Source organism: Micromys minutus, assembly GCF_963924665.1.
Source record: "Micromys minutus genome assembly, chromosome: 20".
NCBI classification, from domain to species: Eukaryota; Metazoa; Chordata; class Mammalia; order Rodentia; family Muridae; genus Micromys; species Micromys minutus.
In genome coordinates, this window is record NC_137955.1 from 42971083 (window position 1) to 42990740 (window position 19658).

At 39.8% G+C, this 19658-nt stretch overlaps 1 protein-coding gene across 1 annotated transcript in view; it reads left to right on the forward strand.

Moving 5' to 3' along the window:
* The window catches only part of DNAH5 (dynein axonemal heavy chain 5), a gene marked incomplete at both ends in the record, with an annotated part of 235306 nt that overhangs the window by 163117 nt on the left and 52531 nt on the right, over positions 1–19658 (forward strand). Inside the window, 8 exons of the mRNA XM_080933639.1 lie at positions 1305–1458; positions 1913–2180; positions 5233–5464; positions 7912–8026; positions 8183–8359; positions 12555–12758; positions 17539–17718; positions 19432–19569. Coding sequence (XP_080789765.1) covers positions 1305–1458; positions 1913–2180; positions 5233–5464; positions 7912–8026; positions 8183–8359; positions 12555–12758; positions 17539–17718; positions 19432–19569 — 1468 coding nt within the window. The remainder of the gene's footprint in view (positions 1–1304; positions 1459–1912; positions 2181–5232; positions 5465–7911; positions 8027–8182; positions 8360–12554; positions 12759–17538; positions 17719–19431; positions 19570–19658) is intronic.

The window sequence follows — 19658 nt, forward strand, 5'->3', positions numbered from 1 at the left end:
AAATATTTAGTACCTTAAGGAAAAGTCATTGGAAGCTAAGTGATGGTGGTACACACCTTTAATCCTAGCACTCAGCAGGCAGGGCCAGGCAGATCTCTGAGTCTGAGGCCAGTCTGGTCTATAAAGTGAATTCCTGGACAGCCAGAACTATACAGAGAAACCCTGTCTTGAGAAAAAAAAACAAAACAAACCCCAAACAAACAAAACAAAAAAACCCCAAATTCAAACCAAAGCAAAACAAACAAAAACAACCCAAAACACCACCACCACCAACATCTAAAACAAAACAAAATAAAACAACACCCCTCCAACCCCCCCAAACTCACCCAACTAACCAATCAACCAACCAACCAACCAAATCAAGTGACTATTTTATTCTTTACTCTGAATTCTGGTTTGTTTTAATGACACTTATACACATTCACACACATACATACACACACACACACATACACGGGGAGAGAGAGAGAGAGAGAGAGAGAGAGAGAGAGAGAGAGAGAGAGAGAGAGAGAGAGAGAGAGAGAGAGAGAGAGAGGGACAGAGACAGAGACACAGTGAGACAGAGACACAGAGAGACAGAGACACAGAGACACAGAGACACAGAGAGAATTATTAAGTGTATGTCTCCAGAAATAAAACATTTTCATCTGTGCTTTCAGCAGTAATGGACTACTCTTTGTGGATATTGCTCTACCTTTCCTTGATTGTAGAATTGCTTCTACCTGCAGATTGCTCTGGGGAATGAAAGGAGATTAATGGTAGGGTGCATTTCAAATGCTTTCAGCTAGTCTGATACTGAGTACTGGTTGTTCTGAAACTCTTTTATGTGAAATTCAAGGATATGAAGATAGTAATTTCGGATGATGAGAAGGACTCTGTGGGTCATGATTTGACTTCTTGTTCCCATATCACAAAAGCTTGAATGGATTTAGTTTAGTTTAGTTCAGTTTATGAGGTATCTCTTAACATTCCCATTGCTGATAGGTGCTTAATGAATCTTCCAATTATGTCCAAGAAATATTACCTCTGTCAATGTGTATTTTCAAAATGGCACCTACACACAGTCACATGACATATATGAATACAAACAATATTTGCCTGTGTTGAGGTAGGAGATGTTTGTATGTACCAAAGCATTAATTGTACTGTCTATGAAGTTAAAAAAACTAGCTACCTAGCTAATATTCATAGACAGTATGTATCCATAGGACAATAATACCGACATTGTTTGACGGCTAGGTAGCATAAAGCTGTGGTCATATGGAAATATTTTAGTGACTAATCTGATGGCTACATTTCTTCAGATCATACAACACCTCCAATCTGATGGAAGACCTGAAACTTTTGTACAGAACTGCTGGCCAGCAAGGCAAAGGGATCACTTTCATCTTCACAGACAATGAGATTAAAGAGGAGTCGTTTCTGGAATACATGAACAATGTTCTGTCATCAGGCGAGGTGGGGACTTTGCCTCTCTAAGTTCCTACCAATGCAGGATGCCCTGTGCTTTTTGTCCTTTAGAAATTTAAATTAATGTTCTTAGGAACTTGGCAATAAGCAGGAAGAATGCCTTTTCCTATTGGGTTTTTAAAGACTATAACTCCCAATTAAGATGTGAAGCTAAGCATTTACAATGGTGATGTGAAAAAATGAAGAAGGTGGAGGGTAGCCCGCAAGGCTAGGCTTTGGTGTGTCCAGCTACCCTCTAAGAGAGCTTTGGCTGTGTAGTTAGTCAGAGAAACACCTAAGTGCATTGAGCATGAGATGGATTTCATCTTGAAAGTTCTAAGTTCACTTTAAAAAGTTGAACCTAAGAGCACAAGTGGAGGAGAAGTCCTGGACCTTTTGAGTATACATTTTGATATGTTTCATATGCATATACTGACTTTAGATGCCCACTTTTCTTTCTGAGGTCTCCAACCTGTTTGCTCGGGATGAAATCGATGAAATCAACAGTGACTTGACATCTGTCATGAAGAAGGAGCACCCCAAGCGCCCACCCACCAACGACAACCTGTACGAGTATTTCATGAGCAGGGTCCGAGGCAACCTGCACATTGTGCTCTGCTTTTCACCCGTGGGAGAGAAATTTCGAAATCGAGCTTTGAAGTTCCCTGCCCTGATTTCAGGATGCACAATTGACTGGTTCAGCCGATGGCCCAAGGATGCTTTAGTTGCTGGTGAGTGTGATGGGAATAACACTGTCAGGCATTCCTGCTCACAGCTAACATTCCTTCGTTAGCTGCGTTATTTATTTCTCACTCATTTATTTTCTCTGCCACCAGCCATCTCTGTACTGGGCTGAACAACTCTCTCTATCCAGTGTTGAAGGGCTTTCGACTTTTGCTACAAGATGCTGCTCTTTTAAACGAGGCAGCTTTTCATTGCACTAAAACCAGAGAGTGAAGTCTTCCACTTATGCTTCTTTGATTAAATATACAGCACCCTCAGTTTTTCAGTGATTCTCAAAGGGTTTGCCTTGATCATACTCAGTTGGCTGTTTGTTGTGCTTTGTTCAGTGAAATACACATGCATAAACAATACATATCTCAGTACCCAGAGATTAGGTTGATATTTATTAAGGTTTAAAAGTTTGGGCTCAGGAGGTGACTCAGTAGGTGTGGTCCATAGGCATAAGTGATAGAGGAGATGATTCACTTCTCCTCCTGGGGAATCTTAGTCTCATTAATGAAAAGACTTAAGAGTAGACTCAAATGGAAGCTTAAAGATAACTTTTACTAGATATTAATAGAGAACACAAACCCAGGACAGGCAAGCTATAGATTTCAGCAGTTGCACAGAAGAGGAGAGTGCAGGAGAAAAGAGATAGAAGAAAAAAAAAGCAGACAGACTTATAGAGCTGCTTGGTTGTGGCTCAGTGTGCTATGGTGTGGGCACCAGGGCTTGGAATTCTGGGAAGGGGAATTACATCATCTCATTCAAGGACCTATTATTTCTCTCTTACTGTGGCTTAAGGAGAACACACCATCTTATCCTACCTTGGCTAGGTGGTTGACCAGGTCTGCCTAAAATGTTAGGTTTCCATGCAAGCTTAGTTTCCATCCTCCTGACCAGAAGGATTTTCCTCTCTTTGGGCTTTATTGCTGCTCTGGCATAAGGACCTGTTAGAACCCTTAGAATCTATGGAAAAACCAGACTTGGGTGTACATACTCTGTAACCCCACCATAGTGTGTGTGTGTGTGTGTGTGTGTGTGTGTGTGTGTGATGCTTGTGATTAAACCTAGGGCTAGATTTTACTACCAAGTGTCCCCCCATTTATCTACACCTTGGCTAACACCAAGCAATGTTTATTGTTATTTATGTTCTGGGAACAGAAAGCATCATCAAGTTTATCTCTCATGTATATAGGCACTTGTCTTTTAGTCCCTTCTAAAATAAAAATAAATAAAATGAGATTAATTCTGAAGACTTCCATTTTTATCTTACTGACACCCCTGGAACAGGGAAAATTAAATAATGCAGACCAGTATACATCCGCTCAGGATAACCCACTGACATGCCGTCCTCAGTGCCCAGCCACCAGGCAGCTTTGGGGAGCATTTAAAGGTTTCAAGTATTTGATAACGCATAGCTTATTGTTATTCAAGTATTTCTAGTGTATGTTTCCCCCTGAGAGATTTGGTTCATTCAACTGCATTCATTACATAGTGAATATAAAGAAATTTGAAGATAATGGCAAATTCCTGGAAGCCATCCCATAATGCCAACTAAAGCTGCTTGAATTATACCTGCCACACAATGAATGTTCCGACTATTCTGGATAATACCTGTAAAAATGTTCCAGGAGGATCTGAAGATATAGCTCAGTGGTTAAAAAAGTGCCTGTTGCAGGCGAGGCCTTACCTTTGTGCCGAACATTACAAAAATAAATAAGTAAAACATTTTTTATGGGTATTAATTCTTCATGTTTCCAGTGCCCATTTTAAGCGGGATATTCAAATCTGAGCTCTTCCTTACAGTCTCTGATTAACTTATTTGGGAAACATAAGTCAGAGATATTTTTATTTATTACCTTATACTATTTAGTAAGTGTTATTTGGTGGATGGTCACTGTTGTCCTCCACTGAGAACTTAATTCACTGACCAGGAACTAGTGATGAGAGGCTATTCTTCATGTCAGCCTCTAGCTCGCTAGATTCCTTTTCTTTCTCTTATTTCGGCTCTCCCTATTTCTATTTTTGACTCTTATGCACATATGCTATTTCTTATCAGATTCTCAAAATGCCTAAAATTATTTAAAATGTAGATTCTATATAATCCTTAAACATGTATGGAGATTATACTATGTTTTATATTTCCTCCTCACCCATTTTAGTGATGCCTAGACAGTGGTAACACAGTGTATATGTAGCGATAGATCTGATCTACTTTATGGCCCTTTCTTTTTGTTTGTTTGAGATATGGGCTTGCCAAAATGTAGAATAGCTCATATGTAAACCTAACTGATCCTCATCTCAAGTGATCTTCCTGCCTCTATCTCCTCAGCATGGGGATTAAAGATATATGCCATCACGCCTAGAACTGGGTTGTTTTTATAATGGAATATGTGTCTTATAGTTGATTCACTGTTGGACCTTGTGAATAAGGTAAACGTTTCTACTAGGAGTATTTTACCCATTTAATGAATGCTGTAAGTCAGGCCTGACCTGCAAATAGCCAGTCACTGCTTTTAAGAGTAAGATGAGAACACAAAACAAAATAAAAAAAACAAAAACAAAATAAAAATTCCCAATCTCCTCAAAAACCCAAAACCAAAACCAAAATCAACAAAGCCAACCCCCCCAAAACCCAAAAAACACAAAGCAAACAAACAAACAAAACCCCCAAAACAAAAGCATCAACAACAGCTCAAATGTAGTGATGAGCATCTCCAAATGAGAAATGACCCAGTTGAAAGGAATTGAAGTGAGTCTGAGTGGCACACGGTTCCTGATGGCTCAGGTATTTGTATCATTTTGACCCATAAACCTGGCTGGCTGCCCGCCATTGAACTCTGCTGCGACACAGAAAAAGACTTCTCTGCCCAAGTTACAGAAAACAAGGAATGATGCTAAGTCTAAAGCTTTTTATGGCATTATATATGAAAGGGACAATAAAACTGCCCAAAGTAGTGAGAGTTATTCCTCCCGGGGCAACAAAGATTGTGCACCGTCCTAGGAAACACATTCAGGTCACTTTGAACGTGACAGTATTGTCTTCATTCTTTCTAGTGTCGGAACATTTCCTCTCATCTTATACCATCGACTGCACCAAGGAGATCAAGAAGGAACTGGTCCAATGCATGGGCTCTTTTCAGGATGGTGTAGCTGAGAAATGTGCTGATTACTTCCAGAGGTTCCGGCGCTCTACCCATGTGACGCCCAAATCATACCTCTCCTTTATTCAGGGCTATAAGTTCATCTATGAAGAAAAACACATGGAAGTGGAGAGCCTGGCCAACAGGTGAGTGTCAAGATCAAAGAAAAGTCACTAGAGCCAAATTGTTGGTTGGCTATGCTTTGAAATGACCAGAACCATGGTTGGCTGTCACAAATGAGGTTCTCAAGTTAGGGTAGTATGGAGTCAATACTCATAATCATCTAAAGGACAGTGCACCTACTTGAACACATTTCCCCACATGTGCCACCAAAACCACATCCATTCAAACACATCATTGGTAACATAAATGTACCCAAAATTCACCAGTCTTGCACAAAGCAAAGAAATCAAAGCACTTACCCTTGGAGTAGTTGGGCCAAAAGTGAACCCAGACTTGTCTCAACTTTTTTTTTCTGTATGTCTCCATTGTCTCTCTTGTCTGCAATCTCTCTGTTGTATGTGTTTGAATCTATACATGCCTGATTGCTGTCTGTTCCTGTCTTGTCTTTTCCTGTGTCCACCATCTGTCCCTAACAAAGGCCTTTTACCCTTTATTTATTGAGCAGCACAGAGAGAATTAAATGCATGAAAAGAACAAGAGATCCTTTATAGAAGTCTTTAACAGGATTATACAAGGTACAAAATCACTGACTACAACTCACTACAACTGATCTAGATAACAAACAAATAGACACAATCAAATAATATCTGTAATGCTGTTTCCAGCATTCATGGTGAATATCATTTAGTATTGCTGTTTTCAGCATGTGTTACTATAAAATAGATATACAGGTACATTTCTCTTTGGACCAGGGGTATGGAAAATGTATTTCATTGAAGAATCCAGAGGGGACATAAAAAAAAAAAAAAAAACCAGACAAACAAACAAAGAAAAAAACCCTATAGAACCAACTAACCTGGGCCCACGGATGCTCACAGAGACTGAACTGCCAACCAGAGGAAATGCACTGAGTGGACTTCAACTCTCTGCACATCTGTAATAGTCATGCAGCTGGATCTTCATGTGGGACTCCTAAAAGAAGGATCAGGGCTATCTCTATCTACATTGTCTGCCTTCGGATTCCTTTCTCCCTAACAGGTCTGCCTTGTCTAGCCTCACTAGAAGAGGCACCTACTCTTACTCTAACTTGATGTGCTAAGGCTGGCTAATATCTGCAGTGGGCTTCATCTATTCTGAGGAGAAAGGGAGAAGGGGTGGATGGAAGAAAGAGGGAGGGACTTGGAGGAGAGAAGGGAAGGGAAGCTGTGACCAGGATATAAAGTAAATAAACAACTTAATAAAAAATGATTAAAGCTATGCACTGGCTTTAATTGTAAAAGTTGATTATGTGCAAAATCCAAGTCAAGTAGGGTTCATTGTTAGATTTTTCTCTTAAAGGTGGGCTAAATAAAAAGGCAGACTACACAGTAGGGTCAGTCTTAAGTGACCCAAAGGTACATTATTAACTCTGGCTGTGATGTTTACCAAAAGTTCCAGTCTCTTAGAATGGAAGAGATACTTTTATAATGTATCACCATAGAACAGAGGTCTGGGCAGCCCTCTGAACAATGATTCATCCAGCCTAAATATCATTAGTGCTGAGGTTGGGAATCCTCTTCATGAACTATATAAAGGACTATTCTGGGCTCCTGGGGGCTTTTGTTATCTAATATAAAAATTCCAGGTGTCTTCTATGGACTGGCACTTTTTAGGATATTGATTGACATAATTATATAGTAGATGTGGAAATGAGGTAAGAATACAGATATCCCATTCCAGCCCCTCTTAGCCTCTAATCCCAATCCTCTGTGTGACCAATGTAGACGAGTGTGGCTGATGGTTGTGGTCCCTGCAAAGCGAATATCCTCTTACTAAGTTTGGACCCAGATATCACCGCTCCACTCTGTATTTTCTCCAACATTCACATTTTCTTCGTAGAATAACCAGAACTAGCAAAGATAGCCGTGTAAGGGATCCCTGGGCAGGAGACTAGGTTACATATAAGGGGTTCGTGGGTTGATTATTCAATGGCCCCAAGGCCTCTCATCTTCTAGAGAACACATTATTTTAGGACTATGCAGGGAACTAATTCACGTCTGTCCTACTTCAGATTTTATTTTGTTTCTTGAATTCAAATCTTTCTTCTTTTAATTTCATGGGACTATTTTGAAAAACAAAACAAAACAAAACCACAAGTAGTTATTTTACTTCCACCAACATGGAGCATTGAATCTGTTGAGAGTGCTGTTATTAGGCCCCGGGCGGTGTGCACCAGATCACGGTGGTTCCTCTTGCTCTGCTCATGGTTTTGTGCTTTCACTTCCTGTATATGGTTGATGAAGAACATGCATTTGTCAGTTGGAACTAAGCCAAGACGGACCTTCTAGGTGAGGCGCTCTTGGGTGTGATTTTGATTTATTCTCTTTCTTTTAGTATTACCTTGCTACACTTCCTAGTGAAATGACACTTGAAAACAAGGGCATTTGCCACAATTCCTTTTAACATTTCTTGCATGGATTTTCAACTCCAGAATGAATACTGGATTGGAAAAGCTAAAGGAAGCTTCGGAATCGGTTGCAGCCCTGAGCAAAGAACTGGCAGTAAAAGAAAAGGAACTGCAGGTGGCCAATGAAAAAGCTGACACGGTAGGTGGATAAACCACTGGCTTGCAGGAGTCACTGTTATAGTAAACTACTTATTGTTCTGTTATGAAAGCTGCTTGAAGTAGACAAAATCAACATACCAAGGCAAGAAACATGTGTTGCCTGCACAGCGTGATATTTTTCTCCCCTATTCCTTAGGTCTTAAAAGAAGTCACAATGAAAGCACAGGCTGCTGAGAAGGTCAAGGCTGAGGTACAGAAGGTGAAGGACAAAGCACAGGCCATTGTAGACAGCATCTCTAAGGACAAAGCCATTGCAGAAGAGAAACTCGAGGCAGCAAAGCCAGCCCTAGAAGAGGCGGAAGCCGCACTCCAGGTGAATGTGCTGGAAGTTGGCAGGTGCTCACAGGGATGTCATGTGGACCAGACCAGAACTTTAGCTTCTGGTTTAGCTGTGTCTGTAGAGACTCTCAGCCCTACAGATCTCAGACAGACACATTAACATCTTGTGCTCATTTTTAAGAAATAATGAGCCCTGTCACAGAATAGCAGCCAAGAGTCTTAAACTTTTTCATTAATAGTCTGTGTGTCAGCGGGGAAAGTTGAATGAAGTTTCAAACATGTTTCTAGACTCACTGAGAACATTGAAGTGGGCGGTCTATGAGACAAAGCTTCCCCTGAGTCTGTTTGGGAATCATCCAAAATGAAGACCGCTGATTTAATGTAGTCCCTTAATGACAGGGGTGGCGTGACTTTCAACACGGTCAGGGCAACTGTGTGGCAGTAGAAGTGCTGATAATGTGACAAAGGAAGTTTTTATTTTTTATGTAATGTGAGCTAGACCATGACTTACATGGCGGATCAGTGTTGAGGGATCGATGTAGGATTCTCTTTTAAAGATTACCTTTAATTCATTCCTATTCATCTGTTCCCCTAGGCTATTGATCCTTGGCTTAGAAATGGATGGGGAAAAAAAAAACCACAATTATGCTGTGTGTCCACTGCTAACGCAAGCCATTTGACCTCATTTGGGCACAGATCAAAGCTTGACAGTGAGATTATGTTCTCTTACACTTTCTTAACATGATGCTTGAGCAATTTCCAAGTCCTTTTGATTCAAGTCTTTAGGTTTTGTTTTTCCTGTAGGTACTTCTGACCCAATGGGATATACCACTCAGTGGCTGAATTCTTGCTGGGCATATGTGAGGCTTTGGGTTTAGTTGCCAGGACACAAACAACAATAACAAAAGTTACATGCACTTTCTCTCCATTGAGAGACTGAATACATCGCCTTCTCTCGTTCCCCGACTTTCTATACTATTCTTACAGTTGGTATGTTCTCCACTCTCTGGCTAAGTTACCCTCCTCTGTACTTCAAGCTCTCCTGGGTCTTTAGCTCATGAGATCTGTGGACATGTCGTCCTTCGTCTCCCACAATTTTGCCACCTTGCTTCTACTGGGAGTCTTTGATCAACAGAGGAGAGAAGGGCATTGAACAAGAACTTTTAAAACCGTGTCAAATTCAGGATACCTATACTCATAGGACTGTAGTGTAAGGCTTCTCAGGTATTGCTTTTAAAAGGAAGGCCAGCATTTCCCTAAGAGTTAAGTGTTGGCATTGTCTGTTCATATTTTAAGATGGTTCTAGTATTTCTCTAAATGGTAAGATTCTCTACGGCTAAAATATTCTGCATTACACAACCCCTGGTGTAGACTTATATGAGAGCAGAGGTGAGGTGATGAGGCATTTGTAAATGTTATGTTTATGTTATGTTAGTATAGCAAAATACCGGAGATAGTTCCTGTATGAAGAGACCAGGCCTGTTTTAGCTTACACGTTTAGTGCTTTGAGTCTGGTACGAGGCAGCATAATATGTCCAGGACACATGACACAAAACAGCTCGATTTATGACCAGGAAGCAAAAGAAGAGGGGAGGAGTTGAAGCTCCAGTATCAGTATCCCTTTCAAAAGGGCAGAGCTCAAGAACCGTTATCGCTTATGTTCTTCCACCAAAAGACTCCCTCACATTCTAACAGTATCTCCCTGGGGGCCAATCTTGGATTTTAAAGGATGCGTTGTCTCCAAACAACAGAAGCATGCATAGAAGAGAATTCTATAATTTTCTCGATCGACCTTGTGTGTATATTGCTATGTCTTTGTATTTCTGAGATCTTGAAAACTGGCACAGTCAGTCTGTTCTAAGAGAACTCTAGCTGCAGCGAGACCTGAACATTGCATCATCAGGTTAGGTCAATCTGAGAAGAGCCAATAACAAAGAATATCTCCCATGGGACCGAAGAGATAGCTCAGTGGTTTAGAGAACTTGGTGTTGGATCACCGTGTTCATGTCGCAGTGGCTTATACCTATCCATGATTGTAGTTCTGGGGATCGAACTCCCTCTTCTGACCTCTGTGGGAACTAGGTATGCAAGCAGTTTACATACACATGTATTCATACCCATAAAATAATGAGATAAGTCATTAAAAGAAAAATGTGTCCCTTCCCACCTGAATGTTTAATCTGACTTTAATTAGCGGGCAGCAGTCATAAAGTATGTTCAAATAGTAAGCAACTGTTATGTTGCCGTGGTGTATAAGGTCTTATATATATTCATGTTATGGCAGATAGAGAAAATGGAGTCCCATAGTTACCAGAAACACACGGGTTTCTAGGTGCAGTATCAGCCCCAGCTCTTTTTTCTCGAGTGCCTGACGTAAACTCACAACTGTCAGTTTATGTAATTGATGTAACTGTGTAAGTGTATCTTAATCCTAGTTCCCCACTGGCTGTTTCTTTCCATCTTCCTTCCTCAGAAGTCACACATGTCAAATAAGGGTCTGAAGTCTTCAGTTTGTCACCTCCTTTCTTCTCTAGCTACCTCACTTTCAGAAACACTGACAAGTTGAAACGCATCTCGTCACAGCAAGCCTGCATATTAAGTGTGAGGGTGCACGCTATTCCAGAGAACATTTGTCCTCTGACAGGGGACACAGATAATTAAGTGCTGACAAAACATATTCATATAGTGTTATGCCAAAATGCCTTTAAAAATCTGTATATGTATCTCTTGTTTTTTTAAAAAAATAAAGTTATAAAAGAGACAAAAAAAGAATTGTACATAGATTTAACAATCTACCATATTCTTTTTTAGTAGTTACTAGCTTTATTGAATGACTTTTTAGTACACAGAAACCTTTTCTTTAAATACATAAACAAATACAAATGTAAGTGACATATGCAAAATAAAGTATATGTTTTAAATTTTTTTTTTTTAAAAGAAAGAGGGCTTTGAGACACAGACGCACAGTGTTATGCAATGTCTGTCCTAAAAGCAAGCCTGCGCGAGGCTCTTCTCTCTCCAGGACTGATTTCATAGAGAAAGCGATACCAACTGAAAGAGACTGATCATAAAGTAATTTGGTGATGGGAATATCTGTGTTAGAGTTGGCACAGAGCTGCCTGAGAGCTCTGTGAAAAGCGAGTCGCCCAACTCTCATTTAAAGGTCAGCTCCCAGCTAAGAAACCTCTAATTATTCAATCTGTCAGCCCCAAGGCTACCCTCTGGTGTCAGTCCACTGTGACAATCTCAGTTGCTCTAGAGAAAGGCAGATTCTTGACCTACATAGCTAATGAGCAAAAAGGCTCTGCGAATACAGTATTTCTCCTCATTTCAAACCCTGATTACTACTTAAGTGCTGAGTATTTTGTTTTAGACTACTTTTTTTTTTTTTTTGCAACATAGAGAAGTTTGTGCAGTTTTAAGGATGTCACAGCTCCATATCTGCTCCTCAACACCTCTCTCCTCTTGCTGCTCCTTAAAACTGTTGTGGCTTCCATACTTGTCTTAAGCACACACATGTAAAGGAAGCTAGGATCTGCATGCAAGAGAGAACATGCAGTGTACGTCTTTCTGAGATGGAGGCATCTTACTAGATATGAACATTTTCAGTCCTGTGCACTATAAAATGAGGTTTTAAGGGAAGAAAGTAGACAGGGTGTTGGTATGCGAGTGATATGAAAATGGGAGACTACTGGGGGGTTTAAGTATTCAACAAGGGGGACAGGAAAAGTGGGAGGAGGGTGCTAGGAATGACAAGGGCCAACCCCAGCTAAGTTTGTGTGAAAACACCATTAAGGAACCTGTGACCTGAGGTTTCTGAAGAGGACAACTTAGCCATTCAAAGCATGAACTGTTCTTGCAGAAGACTCAGGTTCAGTTGCTAGCACACTGTTGGATGGGTCAGAACTTCCTGTAACTCAAGCCCTAAAAGGGGTCTGATGCTCCAACCTTCACAGAGCCCTGCCCTCACATGGGCACACCACTCCTGTTACAGAATGAAAAATAAAATATCCCCCAAAAAATAAATAAACACAAAACTTGCAGGTTTGTAAGCAAATTAAAAAGAAGTAAAAAGAGAATTGTAAAGAATTTTGACTTTTTTTCTTTGGGCTTAAATGTGGGGATATATACCTTATGACTCTTAATTTGAAGATGCTGCCTGTCCTCTGTTAAAACACCAGCACTCAGAGGGAACCTTGTTTTATCTGAACTCCATGCTTTCTCCCAAGACTATCAAGCCCTCCGACATCGCCACAGTGCGAACACTGGGCCGACCCCCCCACCTCATCATGCGGATCATGGACTGCGTGCTGCTGCTGTTCCAGAGGAGGGTCAACGCGGTAAAAATCGACCTGGACAAAAGCTGCCCCGTGCCTTCCTGGCAGGAATCTTTGAAACTGATGACAGCTGGAAACTTTCTCCAGAACCTACAGGTTGGCTTTCCACTGAATGGGGACTGAAGTGGGAACCTGGTTGGTCACAGCTGAGTCTTTTTATAGAATTCACTTCTAAAAATAACTTGTTCCGCACAGCACATGTACTTTGGAAATGCACCTGAGTGTTAGACCCCTTTTGGCCACTTTCGGTTATGCTGACAGGCAAACTCCAATGAACGTTGGCAAAGTCATTCTAATGAGTCTACATAGATGGATGCACTATCTGCATATGCAGACAGACAAGGTTATCCTTAGTATTTTCAGGACTCCCAGGGGATGCAGAAGTGGGAGGATGCTCAGGTTCCTTATGTAAAGTCACGCCGGCTTTGCATGTATCCTTGTGGGTCCTCCTGTATGCTGTACATGTTTGCTAGATTATTTACAATCCTAACACTGTGTAAAGACTGCCCAGTCACTATCCTTTCTGTTCTCCTTAGAAGATCTCACTATATATCCTGCTTGAGCTCATGAGCTGTCAGCCTCAGGTTCTTAAGGGTTGGAATCACAAGCCCATGTCAACATGACCAGTTTGTTACACTATATTGTTTAGGGGACAACACTGAGAGAGAATTCTGTGTGTGTTCAGTACAGACATGATACTCCTTGTGAATATTCTTGATTTGTTTTTTGGGGGTCTATAGATACCCATAATCCACTGCCTGTGATCATATTTACAATTTGACAGTAAGTAGTACTATTGGAGGACTAATTCATAAATCTGTAATTTTGTTGTATATGTAATGTTCACATTTTAAAAGTCCTACTTAATGACTAAGTATACACATATTAATCATTACCCAAAGCAGAAAAATATATTTAGAGTTTCTTTCAAGCTTAAAGCATGTCAGTTACCTCACATAAAGTAAATATTATTCTTTTTTCTTATAATCATTGCTTGTTTGGAAATAATCACATATGAAGTCACACGGCATGAGGCCTTGCTTTGACTTTTATTCACGGCATAGATGAGATATATTATTATTGTGGCAAAAGGTGACTTCACATTTGTTTTCAGTTCTAGCCTTCTAGTATATGACTGTGCAGAGCTGTGTGGTAAGTATATAATAATTAGGCTTCATTTTGAGGAAGAAAATAAGGAAAAAGAAGAAGAGAACAGAGACATTGGTTTTCTTTTTTTTTTGCATAAAACTATATGAATATATTTTTGTCAGTACTTGAGTTTTTTAAAAGTTTGATAGATAGTATGCATTGAAATCTTAGTAGTTACAATGATCATAAAGTACATGTAAAATAAAATGTAACATGGAAATAGTCAAAGTTTTCTTGGTGTATAATGATTAAACAATGATTTTAAATACCAAGAATTGCCACAAGGCTACATTTTTAGCTCTTGAATTATTAATGATTTAAGGTCTAGGTGTGCCACACTCTGAGAGGGTGCTATACACTTTTTATTTTCTATGAAGGACTGAGGCTTACACTTTTTGGCCTTTCTTTCCTTTTGAGTTTCATATGGTCTGTGAGTTGTTTCTTGGGTATTCAGAGCTTTCTGGGGCTAGTATCCAATTATCAGTGACTGTATATTATGTCTGTTTTTTTGTGACTGGGTTACCTCACTCAGGATGATATTCTCTAGATCCATCCATTTGCCTAGGAAATTTGTAAAGTCATTGTTTTTAGTAGCTGATTTACAGTACTCCATTGTGTAGATGTACCACAATTTCTGTATCCATTCATCTGTTAAAGGACATCTGGGTTCTTTCCAGCTTCTGGCTATTATAAATAAGGCTGCTATGAGACATTGGTGTTCAGTGTTTGCAGGAAGACCAGTTCCAAGCTGCTGAAGTGATGCTGGGGACACAGGTCTGGGAAAGGCAGAAAGCTTGACGTCTTAGAGAATTACATCACACAGGTACAAGGGGCATCAATGACCTAAGTACAGGTGATAGGAAGCCTAGTAAAGCCAGGAGAAACTGAGCTTTGACCACAGGTTGCCTTTATTTTTAAATACAAACATTTAATGGTGAGTGAATGCACTTGGCCTTCAACAGACTTAACTAGTATTCAGATTTTCTGAATATTTACAGACATTTCCATGAGATCTTTCGAATCGACCCCAGTGTGAACTGTGTGAACCCCAGTGTGAACTGTGTGAATGCTTCCATTTGTCTGCTGGAATGCTGAAGGAGGTTTTGGGTTGTTACTAAGGTTTGGCCATTACAAATGAATCTGCTGTCTGTTCTGACATACAGGACCTTTGGGGGCTGCACACATGCTTTTCTGTTGGCTATATTTATAGGAGTCTGATTTCTGAGACATAGGTTGTGCACATTTTCTGTTTTTGTAAACTGTAGGAAAGAGGTTTTTTTTTGTTTTGTTTTGTTTTTTTTTTATTTTATTTATTTTTTTTTTTTGTTTTTTGTTTAAGTCCTGTCACACACTCAGCAGCGAGACTTACCCTGCTCACCCCCACAGCCTCACTGCTTTCTGCTTTTCAGTATTCTTAAATGAGATAGTAGCAGTTTCTTTTGTTATGGGCTTAATTTGCATTTTGGTGACAGCTAGAGATGCTGAAAGTCTTTGGGTGGGTTTATAAACCTTTCAGAAAGTTTTATGTTAAGTGCTTATTTGGGCCTCTCTCTCTCTCTCTCTCTGTAATTATTTCTTTTCCTTTTATTTTTTTGAACTTATAATTACATCATCTTCCCAGTTTCTTTCCTCCTTGAAATCCCCTCTCACACGCCCCTCTTTGCTCTCTTTAAAACTCACTGTCTCCATTTTCATCAATTGTTGCTATATGTGCATATGCACACACATTTACAATACTAAGTACACAAGCACAACCTGTTTGTATAGTGCGTATGTGTTTTCATGGCAGACTGGTGCTGGATAGCGAATCGGTTTGCTTTGCTCTGGGAGAGACTATTTCTCCCAGTCACAGCATCCCTTACCTCCTGTAGTTCTTTGTGTAGGGTTAGGGTCTTATGGAGTATCCCTTGCCCACTTTGGTGTGTCTACTGGTCTCTTCCTTGTTCAGCTCACACGTCAACATGTATGTAGCTCACGGACCTTTGTCGGTGTAGTTTCTAGCATCCCTAGGAAACATGATCTCACTGGAACCTTTCTGATTCTTTGCATTTTACAATTTTTTTGCTCCCTTCTGCTAAAACTAGTCTTAAAGGTTTAATTATTTTCATTTTGTGCATATGAGTGTTTGATTGCTTGTGTGTGTCTGATGCTACAGATGGCACAAAAGGAAGTCAGGTTCCTGGACCTGGATTTGCCAATGGCTGAGCCATCTTGTAGGTGTGAAGAACCTGAGTTCTTTGCAGGAGCCAAATGTACTCTTCAATACTGAGCCATCTCTCCAGCCCCTTTTAAACTTTGTTGGATTTCCAATACTTTATGAATGCTATAGATATCTTCAGCCACTTCCTGGCTTGTTTTTTTTATTACTGCTGTCTTTTGCTAAGCTGAGGCTCTTAATTTTAATATAGGACTTTTTATTGATATTCTCCTTAATAGCATTTTCTGTGTTCCATTTAGATCTTGGCTTCCTCTGGGGAAGAATAAATCTTCTTACATTCCCTTCCAGATGTTTTACTGTCTTATCTTCCAGATTTAGATCACAAGACAACTGATTGGAAATACCAACTCCATGCCCATTCCCCAAACTACACCTTCATCGCCAACTTTCCTTCAATTTTTAAATCAGTTCTATCCATGTGATTGCTGAATCTGTGCCACCATAAGGTGCCTTCTCCTTACTACAGAAATGAGTAGCTCATGAAATCAGTGGGTCATTGACTTGTCCAGGCAACTATGGGACTAGGTGACTGAATTTGGCCTTTGAGAATCCGTTTCTTGTGCAGGACTCCACATCTCCCTTGGACATTTGATGGAAGTTCACTGTTTACAAGATCTGTCTCCACTGTTTTCTAAGTCTCATGAAAGGAGCCCATGACAAGCAATGTCTGAATGAAAAGGGTATTCTGCTCTCCTACACATGGTCGGTGAAGGTTTATTCCATGCAAATTACCAGTTACTAGATTTATTTATACTTGAAAAAAATCACCCTTTTAGAAGAGATAACATTTTTCTTTTAAATATTTAATTTCATCCTGGCTGGATTTTCCTTCCTGGTGCAGGAAGGCATTCTAAATCCACTTCTGCTGTGTTTTAAAATTATATTTCTCTGGAAGATAATAATTCTCTCATATTTGTGAAAGCTCTATGATTAAAACTTAATTCATCATTCTCAAGGTGCAATGTCCAAGTTATTGCCCTCACATTTCCTGTGAGCTTAATAGAACCTCTGTCTGAATCTATTAAGCATTTAGTTGCTGATAAATGCTAAATCTATATGTCCTTAGCCCGAATAGAGCTGTATGTGTGTTTGCTTTTTTTTGTTGTTGATATTATGGATTCATAATTTACCTATTTAGGATTAATGGAAAGAAGTTTTTTTATTGTGTTTCAAATACTAATTACTATGATAGTGTTCATTACCTAAATATATTACTCTTTTGCTGGATCCCAGTGTAGTTAACTAGGGCAGGTGTCTGCACCAGGGACAGAGCGAAGGCTGGTAGGTTTCTCTTGCAATCATTCCACACTGTATTTTCAGCTTAAGAGTTTTGCCCAATATCCTGAGACACCGAAAAACAAAAACAAAACCAAAAAGCAAATAAAGCATATACCATTTGTCTAGCTCTGGATGCTTACTAGTTTTGGTTACACTGAAAACAGCATGCAAGTTTAGATATACCTCATAAAATAAGCATATTGACGTGATTTCACATTTTCTTTTCCACAGCAATTCCCCAAAGACACGATCAATGAAGAAGTGATAGAATTTTTGAGTCCTTACTTTGAAATGGCCGACTATAACATAGAAACAGCCAAGCGCGTCTGTGGGAATGTAGCTGGTCTTTGTTCCTGGACCAAAGCAATGGCTTCCTTTTTTTCTATAAACAAGGAAGTGCTCCCTCTGAAGGTAGGCCTCTCAGGGTGAATCCTGTGACCTGGGCCTAGGAGAACTTCTGGGTCAATTGGTCTTTGTAGTCCTTAGGAGCTTTGGCAGTCAGCATATTTATTCCTCAGATACGAAGAGTGAGGTTCTGAACAATGAAACCAAGATGTTTCTTTCCTCTTTATTGCATTGTTCCAAAATGATTGCAGGGACTTTTAAGCATGAATCACTTTTTCTTTTCTTTTATTTTTTCTTTTCTTTTTTTCTTTTCTTTCTTTCTTTCTTTCTTTCTTTTTTTTTCTTTTTTCTTTTTCTTTTTTGGTGAAGACGGCGAGTCTGTTGTGAGTTGCTTAAAAATAAAACAAAATGAGAGCACAGAATGTTCTCCAACCATGTCCAAGATCGTAAACAGAGGAATCCTATGAATGAAACAGGGTTAAGACTTAGAAATCAGTGCCAGAAAATGCTCGCTTTTGAAGAAAGAAGGTAGAGTCTTCTCTTTCCCTTTCTTGCACCTCAGGGAAGACTTTCAGCTATTTGTAATTAAATGTCATTTTGAGCCCAACCCTACATTTCCCCAAGTAGCTGAATTTATGAATGTTATTTCTATGTTTGGCATCACTGTTAAAAAGATACCCAGTCTTTAGCAAACAGAGAGGTGACTACATTATAAAAACAAACAAACAAACAAACAACAACAACAAAACCCAGAAGCCCTAATAGTCACGTTTTAAATATCATATTTTGTGGCTTGTTTTTGTTTTTGCACATTTGATCTTTTCCCATCCCTAATTACTTCTAATTGTTAGCTACATGATAAACTTAATTATGATAGAATAATCAGGAGCATCAAGCAGATAGTGCAGGATTTAGAGGGTGAGTCTCAAGTTTCCAGAACTATGTAAAGCATCAAAGACTCAAAGTCAGAGAATTTCAGAGCAAATAATTGGTGTTGTACTTGCTGATTTTGTGGAGACCGATCATCGGAGATTCCAGCAAGCTCAAGATTAGTCATGAGAAGTGCCCGACACTCTTTTTTGTATTTCAAGGAAACATAGTGATGCACACTTTTTGTTTTATTGTATTTATTTTAAGAATAGGGAACTGAAATCATTAAACTAAGATCCCCTAAAAAGCAGAATAGTGGAAACCTTTCTCCAGGGTTAATGTTTCAGCTTCCACTAAATGACAAGTCTAACCTGTCCTCTATAGTGTTTGCTTTGGGTTGGAGAGTTGGCTCAGCCGTTAAGAGCACACAGACAGACTGTTCTTCCAAAAGTCCTGAGTTTAATTCCCAGCAACCACATGGTGGCTCAAAACCATTTGTAATGGGATCAAATGCCCTCTTCTGGTCTGTCTGAAAACAGCAACAGTATATTCATATTAAATGAATAAATAAATGTTTAAAAAAAGAATTTTTTTTTTGGAAAAAAAATCTTTAAAAGCTTTTATCTCACATTTTGGCCTCTGCAGTCTAAAACAGTTTTTTGGGTATTTTGCCTAGAACGGAATAGAAAATAAACTTGCTGATTGTTAGTCTAATGATTTATAATTTTATGCTTATAAGCATGGATTAAAATTGGCATTAATGTTGGGGTTTGGCTTAATGCAGTTTGAGGTGATTGTAGAAGCAGAATAAAGCACAGATGTGAACGTGTGCCGTGGTGGAACCCCCACCATCTAAACCCTGGCTGTTTGGGGCCTTCCTGCTTCTTACTCACCTTATGCCCCCTGCAGGCCAACTTGATAGTGCAAGAGAATCGTCATGTCCTGGCCATGCAGGACCTGCAGAAAGCCCAGGCTGAGCTGGACGACAAACAAGCAGAGCTTGACGTGGTGCAGGCAGAGTACGAACAGGCCATGACCGAAAAGCAGGTAAGCACCGCTTGGCATGGGAGGGCTGCCCACACATTCTGTCATTCCTGTGAGCTCTCATTCCCATCGCATCTTTCTTGGAAGAATTG